The 16,932-nt window shown below is 46.1% G+C and overlaps 1 protein-coding gene across 1 annotated transcript in view; it reads left to right on the forward strand.

Annotated features, from left to right (window-relative positions):
* Positions 1-3,887: 3,887 nt before the first annotated feature.
* Positions 3,888-16,932, forward strand: part of LOC147010367 (uncharacterized) — a 42,404-nt gene continuing 29,359 nt past the window's right edge. Inside the window, exons 1-3 of the mRNA XM_085858867.1 lie at positions 3,888-4,103; positions 8,802-9,046; positions 9,768-9,935. Coding sequence (XP_085714993.1) covers positions 3,981-4,103; positions 8,802-9,046; positions 9,768-9,935 — 536 coding nt within the window. The 5' untranslated portion in view covers positions 3,888-3,980. The remainder of the gene's footprint in view (positions 4,104-8,801; positions 9,047-9,767; positions 9,936-16,932) is intronic.

Consider the following 16,932-nt stretch of genomic DNA (forward strand, 5'->3'; position numbering starts at 1 on the left):
TCTCTCTCTATATCTCTCTCTATATATCTCTCTATATATCTCTCTCTCTATATATATCTCTCTCTATATCTCTCTCTATATATCTCTCTCTCTCTATATCTCTCTCACTCTCTCTCTCTCTCTCTATATATATCTCTCTCTCTCCTATATCTCTCTCTCTCTCTCTCTCCTATATCTCTCTCTCCTATATATATATATCTCTCTCTCTCTCTCTCTCTCTCTCTCTCTCTCTCTCTCTCTCTCTCTCTCTCTCTCTCTCTCTCTCTCTCTCTCTCTCTCTCTCTCTCTCTCTCTCTCTCTCTCTCTATATATATATATATATATATATATATATATATATATATATATATATATATATATATATATCTCTCTCTCTCTCTCTCTATATATATATATATATCTCTTTCTCTCTCTATATATATATATATCTCTCTCTCTATATATATATATCTCTCTCTCTCTCTCTCTCTCTCTCTCTCTCTCTCTCTCTCTCTCTCTCTCTCTCTCTCTCTCTCTCTCTCTCTCTCTCTCTCTCTCTCTCTCTCTCTCTCTCTCTCTCTATCTATATCTCTCTCTCTATATCTATATCTCTCTCTCTCTCTATATCTCTCTCTCTATATCTCTCTCTCTATCTCTCTCTATATCTCTCTCTCTATCTCTCTCTATATCTCTCTCTCTCTATTTCTCTCTCTATTTCTCTATTTCCTTGTTAAAGTGGACATCTCTCTGGCTGTTATCAGAGAACCACCTCACCACCGTCGAGTCTGGCATTTCACTCAAGCCGACTGGCAGGGTCTCCGAGCAGCCATCAAACTTACAGACTGGTCTCCTATCACTACTTTCTCAAACATCAACTCATCCTGGGAATTCTTTCAAAGAAACTTGCTCTCCCTCATGCACAGATTTATTCCCTCTCGTGTTCAGTTGTCTTACCCTTCCTCCCGCCCTTGGTTTACTGAAGCTTGTGGCGAGGCAGTTGTCCTGAAACAACTTGCCTTTGCCTCATGGAAAGCAAACCCAACTGAGGGCAATCTCAGTTCTTTCCACAAAGCTCGGAACAAGTGTGTATCTACCCTCAGGAGAGCCAGAAAACAACATCTTTCTCATCTCAAGTCTGAACTCTCAAACCTCTCTCCCTCCTCAAAATCCTGGTGGCGTTTAATCAAATCTGTTTCTGATGTATGTTCCCCCTCCATCCCCTCCCTTACCTCAAATGGCCGCACTGCTGATTCCACACGTGATAAAGCTGAATGTCTAAACTCGGTGTTTGCAGCTAAATCTTGTGTCCCAAACCCATCACTATCTCTACCCACTTTACCCAGTCGCACCCAACTGTCCCTGGACTCTGTATCCTTTTCTCCTGACAAGGTGGAGAGCTTGCTTTCAAACCTCGAGTCAGATTCTGCAACCGGTCCAGACGGCATCAGCCCACGTGTCCTCAAAGCCTGCTCTTCTGCTCTTGCTCACCCTCTCTCTGTTCTATTCACCCTCTCATTTTCCCAAGGTCATCTGCCATCTGCTTGGAAATCTGCTAACATCACTGCCCTGCAAAAAAGGTGCAAAAACAGATCCCTGTAACTACAGACCAATCAGCCTTCTCCCAATCATCAGCAAGGTTATGGAATCCATCATCGCTTCAGACATGAAATCCTTCCTCTTCTCCAATGGCTTGATTTCCAATCATCAATTTGGTTTCAGACCAGGTCACTCTACCCTGGATATGCTGCTACTGCTCTCCCATCAATGGATGGAGGTCCTCAATGCCAGACAGGAAATCCGAGCCGTATCCCTGGACATATCACGTGCTTTTGACACAGTCTGGCACCCTGCCCTACTCACCAAACTCTCTTCCCATGGTATTCAAGGCCATCTCCACTCATGGCTCGCAGACTTCCTCTCCTGTCGCAGTCAACGTGTGGCCCTAAATGGAGTTCTTTCATCCCCTCTTCCTGTGCAGGCTGGAGTTCCTCAAGGTAGCGTTCTGGGCCCTGTTCTTTTTCTGGTTTTCATCAATGATCTCTCGGACTCTCTGGAAAATCCTCTATTTCTCTTTGCCGATGACTCCACCCTCTGCCGTACCATCTGTCATCCCTCAGACCGGCAAGCAGCAGCTTCTTCGCTCACTGCAGATCTGGATAAAATCACAAACTGGTCCAACACGTGGAACATGTCTTTCAATCCACACAAATCTCACACTCTCACTATGTCTCTTCGAAAGGACCGTTTAGAAAACCCCCTCATCCACTTTCTCAACAATCCTCTGGAAGAAGTCTTTTCTTTCAAGCTTCTGGGTCTCACTATCTGCCATGACCTTTCCTGGGAAAGTCACATTTCCAACCTTGCCTCAAAAGCCAGTCGCCGACTGGGAATCCTCCGTCGTGCAAAGTCCTTCCTCGGCCCTCTTGAGCTCCTGACTACTTACAAAGCTTTTGTCCGTAGCCTGATGGAGTACTGCTCTCCCCTCTGGGCTGGTGCTCCTGCCTCCCACCTTTCTCGGCTTCACGCTGTCGAAACCAGGGCTTTTAAGATCATTGGCATCTCCCGCAATGAAGCTGAGTCTTTGGGCCTCTCACTCAATCACCGCAGGTTGGTCGGTGGTCTTTCTGTCTTCTACCGACTCCTCTCCAGCCTTGCCCCCCTGCTCTCTCTGCGATTTGTCCCAACCACATTTCCACAGGGCGCTCAAGGTCCGCCAACAACCCCCTTCTGGTAAAACTACCAAAATCACGAATCACTGCTCATCTTCACTCTTTCATTCCTCTTTTTTCCCGCCTTTGGAATAAACTTCCTCACTCTATTCTTTCCCATTCTTCCCTCCAGGCTTTCAAGACAGCTGTTCACCACCACCTCTTATCTTCCCCCATCCAAATCCTCGATCTTTTCTACCCCCGATAATCCACCCAAGCCCACTTCCTTCAATTCTCCTGCTTTCCTTCCTGAAAGTCCCTGTAATGTCCATCTTCTCTTCGCCATGTTCCCCGTCCCATCCCCATCCCTCTCCCTTCCACAGTTCACCTAATGTGTCTGTTCCCCACTGTTTTGTCCCTTCCACTCCCGCCCCTCTTGTCTCATGCCTCCTTGCTGTGAGTTGTGTGTTAGCTCTCATACGAGCCTCGACCAAGGTATACAAAAAAAAAAAAAAAAAAAAAAAAAAAAAACTTGAAACAAATGTCAAATCTACATTCTTTCAGTGTTTGGACCTTGTATAACTTAAGGACCTGATGATGATGGTCCTTACGTTGTATCCTAGATCTGGTGGGGTCGGATTAAATCGTTACACTTGAGATTTCCATCCGATCAACATTTTGAAATGCACTGCATTGAATCATTTGTAGTTTCATTTACAGTCATTGTTTCATCAAATAAATTTGCACAAGACCGCAATTATCATTCGATTTCATATTTGTTGAATCTCCACTTTATGGTTGATCAGTTGGATCAGACAAATTATTCATCAACTTAATGAAATGTTCAATAACCTTCCGAATTACGAAATTAATTTATAGGATTTTGCTGTGTCACGAAGGATCGCATGCTAATACTCAGATGACGTCTCACTCCTCCAAATTACATAAGTCAATGTCTATCAATCTGTCATGGGTACTCAGTGAAGGAATACTTTTGGGGTTCCAAAGGTAAACTTACTTGAGGGGAATATTTTGTGAGATACACCCTCTATCCTGAGGACATGGTTCACCCACTTTAAAGTGTTGATGTTCTGTGTTGACATTTAAAAGATTGCTCTTTTATGTTTTGAATTACCATATTTATAAATGGCAACACATAATTATAAACATTGAAAGAAGATAAACAAGGGAGAAGAGGGAGAGGCAGAGGTGTGTGTCTGATGTCAGGGTAGTAAAGGTGTGACATGTCTTGTATAAAAGAGACCAAACTCTGATAACCACAGCTGGCTTTGTCCAGAAACCACGACTTTGTCCCTCGTCTGGTTCTCACAGACTGAAGTTGGAATTGGAGTTATGGAGAGATCGGAGAGAAGCCTCGTCCTCCTCGTCATTGCACTGCTGTGCTCTGGTCATCTGGTCCTTGGAAGCCATTTTCGTGGTGGGACCATCAGCTGGAAATACTTGGGTGGAAACAAGGTTTGAAGTTTTTCTGAGTTTAGCTCCTGAATTAAAATGCTGGTTTACTTTTATGTAAACTGTTCGGCGAATCACTTCATCTCTCATGGTTGGAGTCACATTCGGAACTAGAACGGCACTTGGTAGAGCGTGTATCTCCGCCAGGCTGTACATTTTACACTTCAGAACCCACTGATCGTCTGATCTGGATCCGACCCTCTGGATTTCGACCCTCCGGATCCGACCCTCTGACCGTCGGATCTGGATTTCAACCGAAATCGAATCAGCTTGTTTTTGTCACCTAACCAACTCATCCACCAAGTTTTGTCATAATCCATCCATAACTTATTGAAATATCTTGCTATATATCGTTTTTAGTCCTATCTCTAAATTGTGAAGAATCACTTAAAAAATTTTAAAATTCTCGGATCCAGATATGGATCTTCAGGGGTATTAAAGAGTGTTGGGGTCTCGAAGGGTCTTTGGGTTCTAAAGGCTCTGAAGGATATCAAGGGGTCTTCAAGGTCTTGGGGGTTTATTGGTCTTCCAGGTCTTTGGGGTCTTCACGGTCTCAAGGGTCTAAAGTCTAAACGTATATTGGGATCGAATGTAATTAATACACATACTCACGTTCAGTGCAGAAAAACAAAAACACACACAAATGCAATACACTCTCCTCTGGTGAGAGTAAAAATCCCAGAGATCTCTCCTTATTTTCTCCGTATGTTTGAAATGTATTGTGAATTTGTGACAAACTTGAGCAACCGAGGCTTTTGTTCATTGTTGTTTTGACATCCTTCTTTCAAAATAGACAAATATTTAAATGGAACTGAATTCTGCTTGTCCGATTACCCAAATACATTTTGACTGTCCGACTACCCGAATGCACTCTGATTGTACTATAGTCATCTAATGTAGTCTGATTGTGTTGTAGTCCCCTTTCAATCGGATTGTTGTACTACCCAAATGCAGTCTGATTGTCCTATATTCGCTTAATGTGGTCTGCTTATCATATACCACGACAACACAGTGTGATTTGTGCAACTGCGCCAATTTTGGGGGCTTAACCCTCCTGGATGGGTTAATTCTCCAATAATTATTGGAGTGTTGACCAATGGGTTGACCAATTACATTGCCTTCTCCCAGTGATACTTTGTACTGGAAAAACAGCTGATAACTGGAACGCCACTCGGCGAAGCGCATACCTCCACCAGGATGAACAGGTGATGTGTCGTATCACCAAAATAAAAACAAATCGGCTTGTTCTTGTGACACCATCAATCTGTTACACATCCACCAAGTGTCGCCTGAATCCCTCTGTACGTTTTTCAGATATCTTTCTCACAAACAGACAAACAGAGGTGAAAACGACGTCCGCCCACCTTGCGAAGCTAAAGACCCCTAGCGAAGCAATCTCTGTGTTGCAATCTGCAGTCTCACTCCGAATGTGTTGACCAATTATAATTGGCATATTATACAGGATGAGCCAAAAACACAGAACCCCGCACTATTTAATATAAAATCCTCATTTATCACTCAAATGGCACAGTTTCTGGCACAGATTATGTTGAATAGGCAAATGGAACAGCAATAGGACTTGCTCCAAATGTTTGCCATGGCGCTGCAAGCACACTCCGATTTCACGGGCACAATTGATGATCACTGATGCATTCCGCTGGAAGAATCAAGGGAATTTTATCAATAATTGTTGGTTTGAGTTATTCAATGGATTATGACCTAAATCTGCAGAAGATGTCCTTCAGATAACCCTCAAAGATAGAAATATGGTGGTGACAGATCTGCTGAGTGGGGGCCCACTCGACAGGAAGTCTTCGACTGATGACTCTGTCCCCAAATTGCATGTTGAATCATGTGAAGTTCAGTGAATCATGTGAAGTGTGGGTAGTGACTCTGTCCTGTCAGAACCATTGTTCCTCTCTTGTAATCCACTCTGTGACTACCTGGGGCCCTCAAAAACTTCCCACGGACTTTGATGTAGTTTCGTATTTACAGTCAATGCCGTGAAAACCAGAAAGGGTCGAAGATTCCATGTTTACTGATTGTGACCCCGGCAGTGCGTTTTTCTGAGTGGAGAGGTCATTCGAGCATGATATCAGGGGGTGTCGATCCCTGGTATATGAGGTTCTTGGGGGTTGACATTCCCATAAAGAAGAAAACGGTCCTTATTGGAAAACCAGACAGGGAAGTTACGTAGGTCTTTCTTTAATCTTGTCTGCAAACCACCGGCACACATACACACACATACACATGTACATACACATACACACACACACACACACACACACACACACACACATACACATACACACACACACACACACACACACATACATACACACAAACACACACACACACACAAATACACACACAAACAGAGACACACACAAACATACATACACACATACACATATACATACACATACATATACACACATACACATATACATACACATACATACATACATACACATACATGCACACGTACACATACACATGCACATGCACATGCACATACATACACATAAACATGCACACATATACACACCTGCACACACATACACATACATACACATATACACACATTCACATACACACAAATACATACACACACGTACATGCACACACACACACACACACGTATGCACACACATGTACAAACACACAGAAGTGATTGCGAAACCCCGTCTCCCACTGCATGGGGATCGATCTAATCACATTTCCCCTTCCGAATCTGAACCAAGGAGTAGAAAAAGTACCCACAAAGAAAAACGATGAATGACTGACGTCATCGTACCATACTCTGTGTTACACACGTACAGGTCGTGTGTTCCGCTTCAACAGTTTCTTGTTAAGGGTTATGTTGGACAGTTTGCCATCATTCCCTGAGCAGTAGTTCAGACAGGAGTTTGTAATTTGTGAAGGGTGCCGGCGATAGCTCGCCTGTGCCTACTGATCTTCACAAAGGAAACCAAGAGATCTTGAACGTACGCCCGTAAGCCTGGCGTGAGGGTGGTGGCTTGGGATCCAAGGTAAGCCTGATGCTCGGGTGGTGGCTTGGGATCCGAGGTAAGCCTGGCACTCGGGTGGTGGCTTGGGATTCCAGCTAAGCCTGACGCTTGGGTGGTGGCTTAGGATTCTAGGTAAGCCTGACGCTCGAGTGGTGGCTTGGGATCCAAGGTAAGGCTGATGCTCGGGTGGTGGCTTGGGATTCTAGGTAAGCCTGACGATAGGTTGGTGGCTTGGGATCCGAGGTAAGCCTGGCACTCGGGTGGTGGCTTTGGATCCAAGGTAAGCCTGATGCTAGGGTGGTGGCTTGGGATCCAAGGTAAGCCTGGGACTCAGGTGGTTGCTTGGGATCCAAGGTAAGCCTGGTGTTCGGGTGGTGGCTTGGGATCCTAGGTAAGCCTGGCACTCGGTGGTGGCTTGGGATTCAAGATTAGCCTGGTGCTAGGGTGGTGGCTTGGGATCCTAGGTAAGCCTGGTGCTAGGGTGGTTGCTTGGGATCCGAGGTAAGCCTGACGCTAGGGTGGTGCGTTGGGATCCAAGGTAAGTCTTGTGCTAGGGTGGTGGTTTGGGATCCAAGGTAAGCCTGGTGCTTGGGTCGTGGCTTGGGATCCTCGGTATGCGTGACGCTAGGGTGGTGGCTTGGGATCATAGGTAAGCCTGGCACTCGGGTGGTTGCTTGGGATCCTAGGTAAGCCTGATGCTTGGGTGGTGGCTTGGGATCCTTGGTAAGCCTGGTGCAAGGGGGGTGGCTTGGGATCCAAGGTAAGCCTGATGCTCGGGTGGTGGCTTGGGATCCAAGGTAAGCCTGACGCTCGGGTGGTGGCTTGGGATTCCAGCTAAGCCTGATGCTACCAGGGTGGCGGCTTGGGATGTTAGGGTCCTGAGTTCGAGCCCGTTAACCGCTGAATTAACATCACAGGGGGTTGACTCATCCTCTCCTCCTTCCAAGGTCGGCGAAATGAGCACCAGTGTATTGGTAAACGGGGCACTGCATCAGCGGCATAGCTGCACCCCTAACCGATGATGCAACCAGCAGCCAAAAAGGCTGAACACGATAGGATCATACACCAATTAATGTTGACAGACAGGACTCCAGTTTAACGTCCATCCGAGGCCGGTACTCACATTAAATCGATTACCATGTCTTTAAAACACCACGGTGACAGTATATATCGCTGGGTCGAGATTCAAACCCAACCGAGACAGCTTCGAGGAGAGTGTGCGCACCAAAAAAACCCCATTATTGGTGATTAAAAACCACACCATGCTGAAATGGTCACACGACTGCTGGAAAGTGGTCGCAGGAGCCAGGAACAAAGGAAAGCTTGATTCATTGCAGATAAGCATTATTTATTGACTCGCATCCTTTATCCAAACACATCGGTTCCAAACGTTTACACAACGACGTAGTGATGTTGCTTGTCGAGGTTTCCACCCAGGTATTTGGGGAAAGTGGAAAGAAGAACCAGAGAATGTTCAGTTTGCACAAAAACAAATTTAATTATCTTGTCCTAAAACATCGAAGACAATCGGAATGAATCCTCTTTCAGTGCCCCCCCCCCCCCCATAATTCAAGAAAACTGAACATTTCCCCGTTAAGCATTTACTCCGGATCAATTTCAAAGTTAGTCCGGTTCAGTTTAGTTCCTTTGTAATGACGTCACAGTAAGTGTCCTTTGTGTTCTCCTGCAGGTGCTTTTTGACTACACGATCGGATGGCGCAGAGACTCGACCAAAGGTAAAGATTGTGATGCAGGCTTTGTGGCGGCTCAGACAATGATTACATCTTCTTCCCACTCATGGGAATGTGTGGAAGGTTGCAATTCAGAAGTCTTCCTGAAATACCGATGTATCGGCTTCAACAAACCGAACAACTGGATGATTGGATCTGGAACCTTTGAAATGGATGTTCAAGAGGTCGGAAAAAATATTGTTGAGTGAGTTTTTTTTGTTGTTTTCTTTTAGCATTACCGGTCTCTAACATTGGTCTTCAGTGACATTTTGGATTGATGTTTAATTGATATTTAATTAAGGGATTATTTTGTTGTAATACACCAAGTCCTGAAATTTAACAAGAATTCGTCACGACACAATGTTCTATTTCAAGCATCAACATGCACTGTTAACGCATTGTTTTGACCCAATTTAGGTGAAAACAAAACAACAAAACAAAACCTGTTGTGTCACGTGGTACAAGGATGGCCATTCTCTGATTTTACCCCATGTTGCATACGTCACATGTCACGCATCATTTGTTCAGTAGTGTTCATCATGGTGAAATTGGACATGTTTGATTTCCTCAGCACAAGTCTAGTCCTCTTGTCGATGGGTAAATGCGAGAAACATCATTGTCTATGATGGGTAAAGGTGCAATGGATGGAATCACCTGAATAAGAACTCAAGGGGTGGAAAAGTCTGTGGAGTGTCTGAACCTACCCAGGATGTTGTGGAGAACAAAGATAGACATGACTTCGAGAGAAATGGGTCATGTAACAACATGTGGGTCAGTGTATGCTCACTTCACATGATTATAAAAATACAAACTTTCTAATGGGGGAAAAATCGTGATTCATTCAGGTACAGGTAGCATGCACCTGTGTGTTCTTTTTGGGATAATTATCGGTGTTTCCTCATTTAATGTTCTGTCATTTCTTGCAGGTATACTGATTGTTGCTACATCAGATCATCCGTGATGACTGCAAACAACATTTTCGAAAGAAGATACAATAACAATTGGAAAGTAAGAACGACCATTGATATCGGCATCCGTCAGGACATCGGGAAGCCCAACTCCTCTCCAGTAACAATTTCAAAAGCACTGACCAAGTGAGAAAGGAAAATCCGTTTTGGGTATTTTTGTGAAGAATCTGTAGAGAAAGACGTTGTGCAAAGGGAGAGTGGAGAAGTTTATTTATTTTATTTGAATGCAGAGTCAAGGCTCATGGAAGAGGTAGAACACAGAATGGATCAGGATACAACATAACATAAGGAACATTAAGTAAAAAGAGAAGGGGAACATGCCAACAGCAGGGCTGAGGAAAAAAATTATAATGAGACAGACAAACAAGGGATGTGCCGGTAAGGATATATGTGTTGTTCGTCTTTCGGCTGCTCCCGTTAGGGGGTTGCCACAGCGGATCATCCGTTTTGATCCGCATACTGATTTGTCATAGGTTTTACGCCGGATGCCCTTCCTGACGCAACCCTGGTCACCTCTTATGACACAGGGATAAGGATTGGGTTTTGCCATGATTCCGGGCTGCCCTACACCCTCTCATAGCGTGGCCCAGTGCAGAGCTCTCGTCCTCAAGCGATCCCCCAACCGAAGCCTCTGAGTAGCTGGATTGCAGGCGCACGCCACTATGCCTGGTCCCGTTAAGGATATATATATATATATATATATATATATATATATATATATATATATATATATATATATATATATATATATATATATATATATATATATATATATATATATATATATATATATATATATATATATATATATATATATATATATATATATATATATATATGTATGTATACATACATACATACATACATACATACATACATACATACATACATGTTCGTGGATCTGGGGTTCGAGACTTGCTACGAGGGGAAGCATTTGGGTCCCTGCGGAACACCCGGTCCTGAGGCTGCTGGGCACAGATAACTTGGTTCACCGGCAGGTTGCTGAGCAACCATGAACACCGATTAGCACGGCCAATCCGGGCAGGGTTACACGACTTCACGTGATACCTTACCTATGGATGGCTGGCTAATCAAGGTAATTGCCCTCAGCGCACACTCAGGTTATTTCCGAGCGTAACAGTGAGTGTGCGCTGGCTAACAAAGCAAATTAATGGGATAGAACATCCCATCTAACCTTACTTGTACACTGCATCGGACCAATAAAGGAAAAGACAACCGAGATAGATTGGAAATAACAACAAACAATTACTTATTGCAAACACACAAGCAAATAATCATTTAAAAAGCAATTATTTATCAGCAAGAAATTAAAAAGGCACAAAAGAACAGATTTAACCATAACGCGTATTCTTCTTCAATCTTACTTAAACAAAAGATTTGGCCATCATTCACTCAGGGGTGAAGAATAAAACAAGGACTTTAAAATAAAATAAAAGTAATGAATGGAGAAAAGCTAAGCAGTCTTTCATCCTCTCCCTCACCTCACACAAATATACAGGAGAATGCGGAGGAAAATAGATGGGGAAGATGGACAGTGGTGATGTGAAGTGATGGGAACACACAGCCGTGTTCCTGAGGTGCCCAGACCCAGTAAGCAAGTCCTGCCTTTATGGTCCCAAAGCGTCTATTGTGCCTGAGGAAGCCAGCTGTGAAGCTCGTGAAACGTCACCTGAGACCGATTCTGCTCTTGCTTTTTGCTCAAATTAGCGGAATCGATCCAGTTTTTACCTGTGCTTGGAAGCACCTTCTTCAAAATATATATATATATATATATATATATATATATATATATATGAGCCTGGTGTTGGCGCAGTGGTTAGGGCAGCAGCTTGGGATCCAAAAGGTCCTGAGCTCAAGCCCCGCTGGGCCACTGAATTAATACACCAGGGGGTTGACTCAGCCTGTCATCCTTCCGAGGTCGGCGAAATGAGTACCAGTGTACTGGGACGGTGTATACCCCGATTTAAAATAGGTGTACCATATCCCTGTGTCGTAAGAGCCGACCAGGGTTGCGTCAGGAAGGGCATCGGCGTAAAACATGTGCCAAATCACTATGCGGATCATACGGATGATCCGCTGTGGTGACCCCGAAAGGGAGCAGCCGAAAGAAGAAGAAATATAATATGTATAAGATATAATATAAGAAGAAATATGTATATATAATATGATTCCGCCCATTCTTTTCGAGCCGAAGAAGCTGCACAAAGCAACCATGAAAGGCTACCAGGGTCAGTCCTCTGCTGTTTCAAACCCTTCCCAGAGTTCCTCCACAGCTGGAAAGACATTTTGATATTCGCACGTGGTGCATGCGTGGGAGCCTCATTGGTATGCATTTCTGTCTGCGCTGGCGCTGATGATTCGCCAATAAACTATGAAACCGGTCCAGCAACAGAGGGGGTGTGCAGCATTGGCATTCTCATGTGTGTATGTGTGAACATCTTTATAGTTGTTGAGGAACTCTGGGAAGGGTTCAAAAGAGCAAAGGATTTACCTTGGTAGAATTTCTTGGTTGCTTTATGCAGCTTCTTCAGCAAGAAGAGCATGGGAGGAGTCGATTTATTTATATAATCGTAGCCACGTGGGTTTAATTGATTAGGTGAGAGCTGATTGGTTATTCCCTCCATTCACAGGTGAGACATGTGAGTGTGTCATTATATCTATATATATATATATATATATATATATATATATATATATATATATATATATATATATATATATATCTATATATATATATATATTGTTACGCATTTGGGAATTCGATTGCACACAACATTCAGGTTCCTTTAGTCAGCTATGTCGATAAGTGCTTGTTCCCTAGATAGCTCACCTTCCATTGTTTAAATGTTCAGAAATCGATTAGATGCACAGCGGATCAATTTAATAGTTAAGGAACGAAACAATGGAGACGTCCCTCCCCCCTCTTCTGCGAAGAGGAAGAAGAACCCTGCCGTCCCGTGACTAATGATGTCAACAACTCCCTCCCACCCGTGGTTGAGCGGGGGGGGGAGGGATGGATCACAAGGGCATGGGGGCGGGAGGCGGAGAAGGATAAGGACGAGATCCTTTCTTTGTTCTTCAGGAGTAAGCTTTTTGCTTCGGCAGAGAGTTGTTGCGCAGCAGACCTTCGGGTCCTGTTTGGCTTGGGTTAGGGTTGAGGCCTTCGGAAGCTTTTTGCTTCTGCAGAGGAGTTGTTAAGCAGAGCTTCAGGTCCTGCTTGACTCTGGTTAGGGTTTGAGGCTTTTGAAAGCTTTTTGCTTCAAGTTGCCTTGTTTGGAAGAAAGTTAAGCCGGTTGCTCGGTTCAAGCTGCGAGTGGCTTCTTCTTCTTCTTCTTCTTTTTCTTTTTTTCTTTTTTTCTTTTTTTCTTTTTTTCTTTTTTTCTTTTTTTCTTTTTTTCTTTTTTTCTTTTTCCTCCATTTTGGTTCCCGGCTTGGTGCGACTCATCGACCTTTTCTTGGAGGTGGTTCCTTGGGGGAAGCGGCGCATCGACGGGAATGATCGGCGCCTCGTCTCACCAGCACGTGTTGAGAAGCTCGGGAAGGATCGCGGCTCATGGCAATTGAATCCAGCTCGCTGTCGATGGAGCCCAGGTCAAAACAACTTGAAGACCACACAAGGTGGAGAGGTTCGAGATCGGTTCTGGGTTTCAGCTCACCTGTCCTCCGAGCTGGAGCTCGTTATTAAAGGCCTCTGCCACCATTTCTTGGGTGTGTGTGTGCGCATACGTGTGTCCGTGGGCCCGTCTAATAAGTAGGAAATTGTTCAGTGCTTTGTGTGCTGTAAATGTTTGCATTGCATTTCATAAAGACGGTCGTAGTTCTTTTGTCGTGCTTTTGTTGCTTGTATAATTGCATACGTGCGTTATTATAATAAATGTCCTTGTATGAATGTTAACCTGTTTGTTGCGTCCTCTTCCCTTAATTGAGCTGCCATCTCGCACTCGGAATATAGTTTGTTTTTAAATAGCCGGTAAAGTGATCGGGTCCAACGGGACTGCGCGATAATACTCCTCTCGGTTATCCCAACAGGAAGCAAGCTGCTTAAGCGGCTCGTTTCCAAGCGGTCCCGTTGAGGTGCAATCTCTCGGTAACCTACCTGCGCGAATAATTAGGTAAATCGAAGATTTGGCGATCGAACCCTGTAGCGCAGGTAAAGTGCGGACAAGGTTGTGGTGTGGTTACAAGCACACCCATTGCTGGTTTCCGGCGTTGATCCGGAAAGCCGCGACTGGATTGTCCGTTCGGTGGGCAAAGCCACCACTTTTGGTTGGACGTGGTCGTTCGCACGGCGGCGGGCGGAAATCGACAACACTGGTGTCGGGACGTGGGATACAGATTCATTCCCTCCGCACTAAATTAATGGAACCGGATCAAGGCTGTGCGAGGCGACCCTCTGGTTCCATTAAATTCCGAGTTTAAATTATTTCCGTTACACAAGATGGCGGTTCAAGACGAACGGGAGCAGGGTGTTATGAATTTAGAAATGTTAGAAATCATGGCTCAGGGCGAAATGACCATGCAGGACACTCCCATTATGCAGGTTGACTATTCCCCGCAAATAAATGCAGAGTCTGCAATGGGCGCAGCGGCGGGGGCTGCGGTGTATGACACCCCCCTCCCCTCCTCCGTCAAAATCCCTCCTCGGTCCCCGGCGGATCCGCGCCCGATAATGGCGAAGCGACTGCCACCGGGCCACCTGACATGGACCAGCTATTAGAAATATTTCTGGCAAAAATGGATGGAAACGCACTCGAGGCGAAAAACATAATGAAAACGAATGTGGAAGAGATGAAAAACGAAATGAAAGAAATGCGGGGTGAGATGCAGCACATGGGGCTGAATCTCTGAGCTGGGCAAAAGCCAATAATGGCGGTTGCGAGGAGCGAAATGCTTGGCAGTGGAGCTCAAAATGGCGGCGCCACGTGCTGGAGCGAGCGAGCTGAGGGGAAGTGTGGACTGTGTCGGCCCCGCGGTGGAGGACAAAATATACGGGAGACTTATTGGACGAGACTCGTAGCAGCAGAGAGAGTGACGGTGACGGAGAGCGCAAAATTGAAAGGGGAGACCGAAACGTGTAAGATGAGACACGAGGTGTCGACGGCAGAAATAATAGTGGAGACAAAGGAAACGAACAAGGTGACGGAAATGCAAATAGTCACGGAAACAGAGACACGGGAGAGAGAGGATGAATTGGACGGGGTGGAAGAAACTAAAAACGAACACACACACAGAGGTAGCGAGGGACCATGAGGGGGAGCTCGGGGAAGGTGTCGTGACCCGGTGCAAGCAGCTGGATAGCCTCCTTCAGGAACGAGGGGAGGGAATGTTCCCCCTTGAAGCAGATCACGACCAGGTGGGTCCGGTCGAGCTTTGCGAGGTGGAGCGGATGAGTGAGGTGAATGGGTGCACGTGGAGCTTGGGGGTTATGGAAACCCCGGGACCCCTTGTAGTGGTGCTAATTCCCAGCGTGGTTTTCCGGTGTGTGTGATGTCGAAATGTGTGTTTGCGAGTGTGCCGAAATGCGTGCTTTCCTGCACGCATGGTGTGGATGAGGCACCGTGTGTGGATGAGGCACCGTGTGTGGATGAAGCACCGCGTGTGGGTGAAACACCGCGTGTGGGTGAAACACCGCGTGTGGATGAAGCACCGCGTGTGTGGATGAAGCACCGCGTGTGGGTGAAACACCGCGTGTGGATGAAGCACCGTGTGTGTGGAGGAAACACCGCGTGTGTCTGAAACACCACGTGTGGATGAAGAACCGTGTGTGTGGAGGAAGCACCGCGTGTGGAGGAAGCACCGCGTGTGGATGAGGCACCGCGTGTGGATGAGGCACCGCGTGTGGATGAGGCACCGCGTGTGGACGAAGCACACAGTGTGTGTATGAAACACCGTGTGTGGATGAAACACCGTGTGTGAGTAGTATGGTGTGTGCGAGTGAAAGGCGATGTATGAGAGAGACCGCGTGTGTGAGGTGGCGGTATGAGAGGGAGATGGTGGTTAGCATGCGGGAGACCGCAACCACATGTCCTAGTGTAATGGTGAGGTGTGTGAGCGTCGTGGAACGCAGGAGTGTGTGCGTTGAATGGCGACGACAACTGCGACAGATGAGGGACAAAAGCCAGGTAGCTGCCGTAGCTGTTTTGAGCACCATTCCGGGTTTGCACAGCAGCGAGCGCGGGGTCCGTGCTGTGCTCCGCACGAGGCCGCCGCGTGCGTGGCTGCGTGAGTGAAATCCGGTCCGGAAACGCACGCGGTGGATGTTAGCCGATCCCGCGGACGGACAGAAGGTAGGCTGGATAATGGATTTGGACCAGACACGTTCTCCACGCGAGTGTGATTGCAAAGCTCCGACGAGCAGAGCACATGTGTTCGCGTGGGGAACCCCTCAAACACGGGGCTTGCTTTGGGATGCTCAGTGACGTCGTGGCTGCATAGTTGAAATCCGGCAGAAGGGAATCCCTGCTGGATGTTACTGTCCAAGAAGGGACGAGGTGCGCGAAGCGCGAGCAACTGCCATGACGTCATGGAAAAGAGCGCAGGTTGCGAGTTGCCGCGCCGGTGGGCGCATAGAAAAAAAAAGAGAAAAGCAAGCCTCGCCACTTCGAGTGGACACGAGCCCCAGGCAGGGGGTGGAAGACCCCCTTGCTTAGGGGGGCACTGGAAGTACTAGTTAGGGGGATGGGTTAGCGATAGTTAGACCGGCTTCATGGGGACATGGGTTGTTCCTCATGGAGCCCGTGGAATAGATAAGTTCGAGGGATTTCAGTTTAGTTTTAGGAAATGGGAATTTTTTGGATTTTTGGAGACATGGACAGACTGGAAATGTGTAGTGGAGACGTTGCTTAGCTACGTAGAGTACATGGAACGTGCATGAGAATAAGGGATGACGAGGAAGCACGAGTTAGTTCGGGGATTTAATTCGGAAGAATGGCAGTGTGGAGCATTGGTGTGAGTGGAAAAGAGTGAAAAGTGTACAATGAGTGAGTGTGGCACAGCGGGCCTAAGTGTGTGAGTGGAGCGAATGTGGTATGCATGGTGCGATGACTGATTGGGGGGAGGAGTGACTCCCACACAAGTGACCCCGGGGTCAGTTTAATGTTAG

The sequence above is a fragment of the Eptatretus burgeri genome, chromosome 16, assembly GCF_056783735.1.
Source record: "Eptatretus burgeri isolate ZD-2024b chromosome 16, Ebu_testis_v1, whole genome shotgun sequence".
Classification (NCBI taxonomy): Eukaryota; Metazoa; Chordata; class Myxini; order Myxiniformes; family Myxinidae; genus Eptatretus; species Eptatretus burgeri.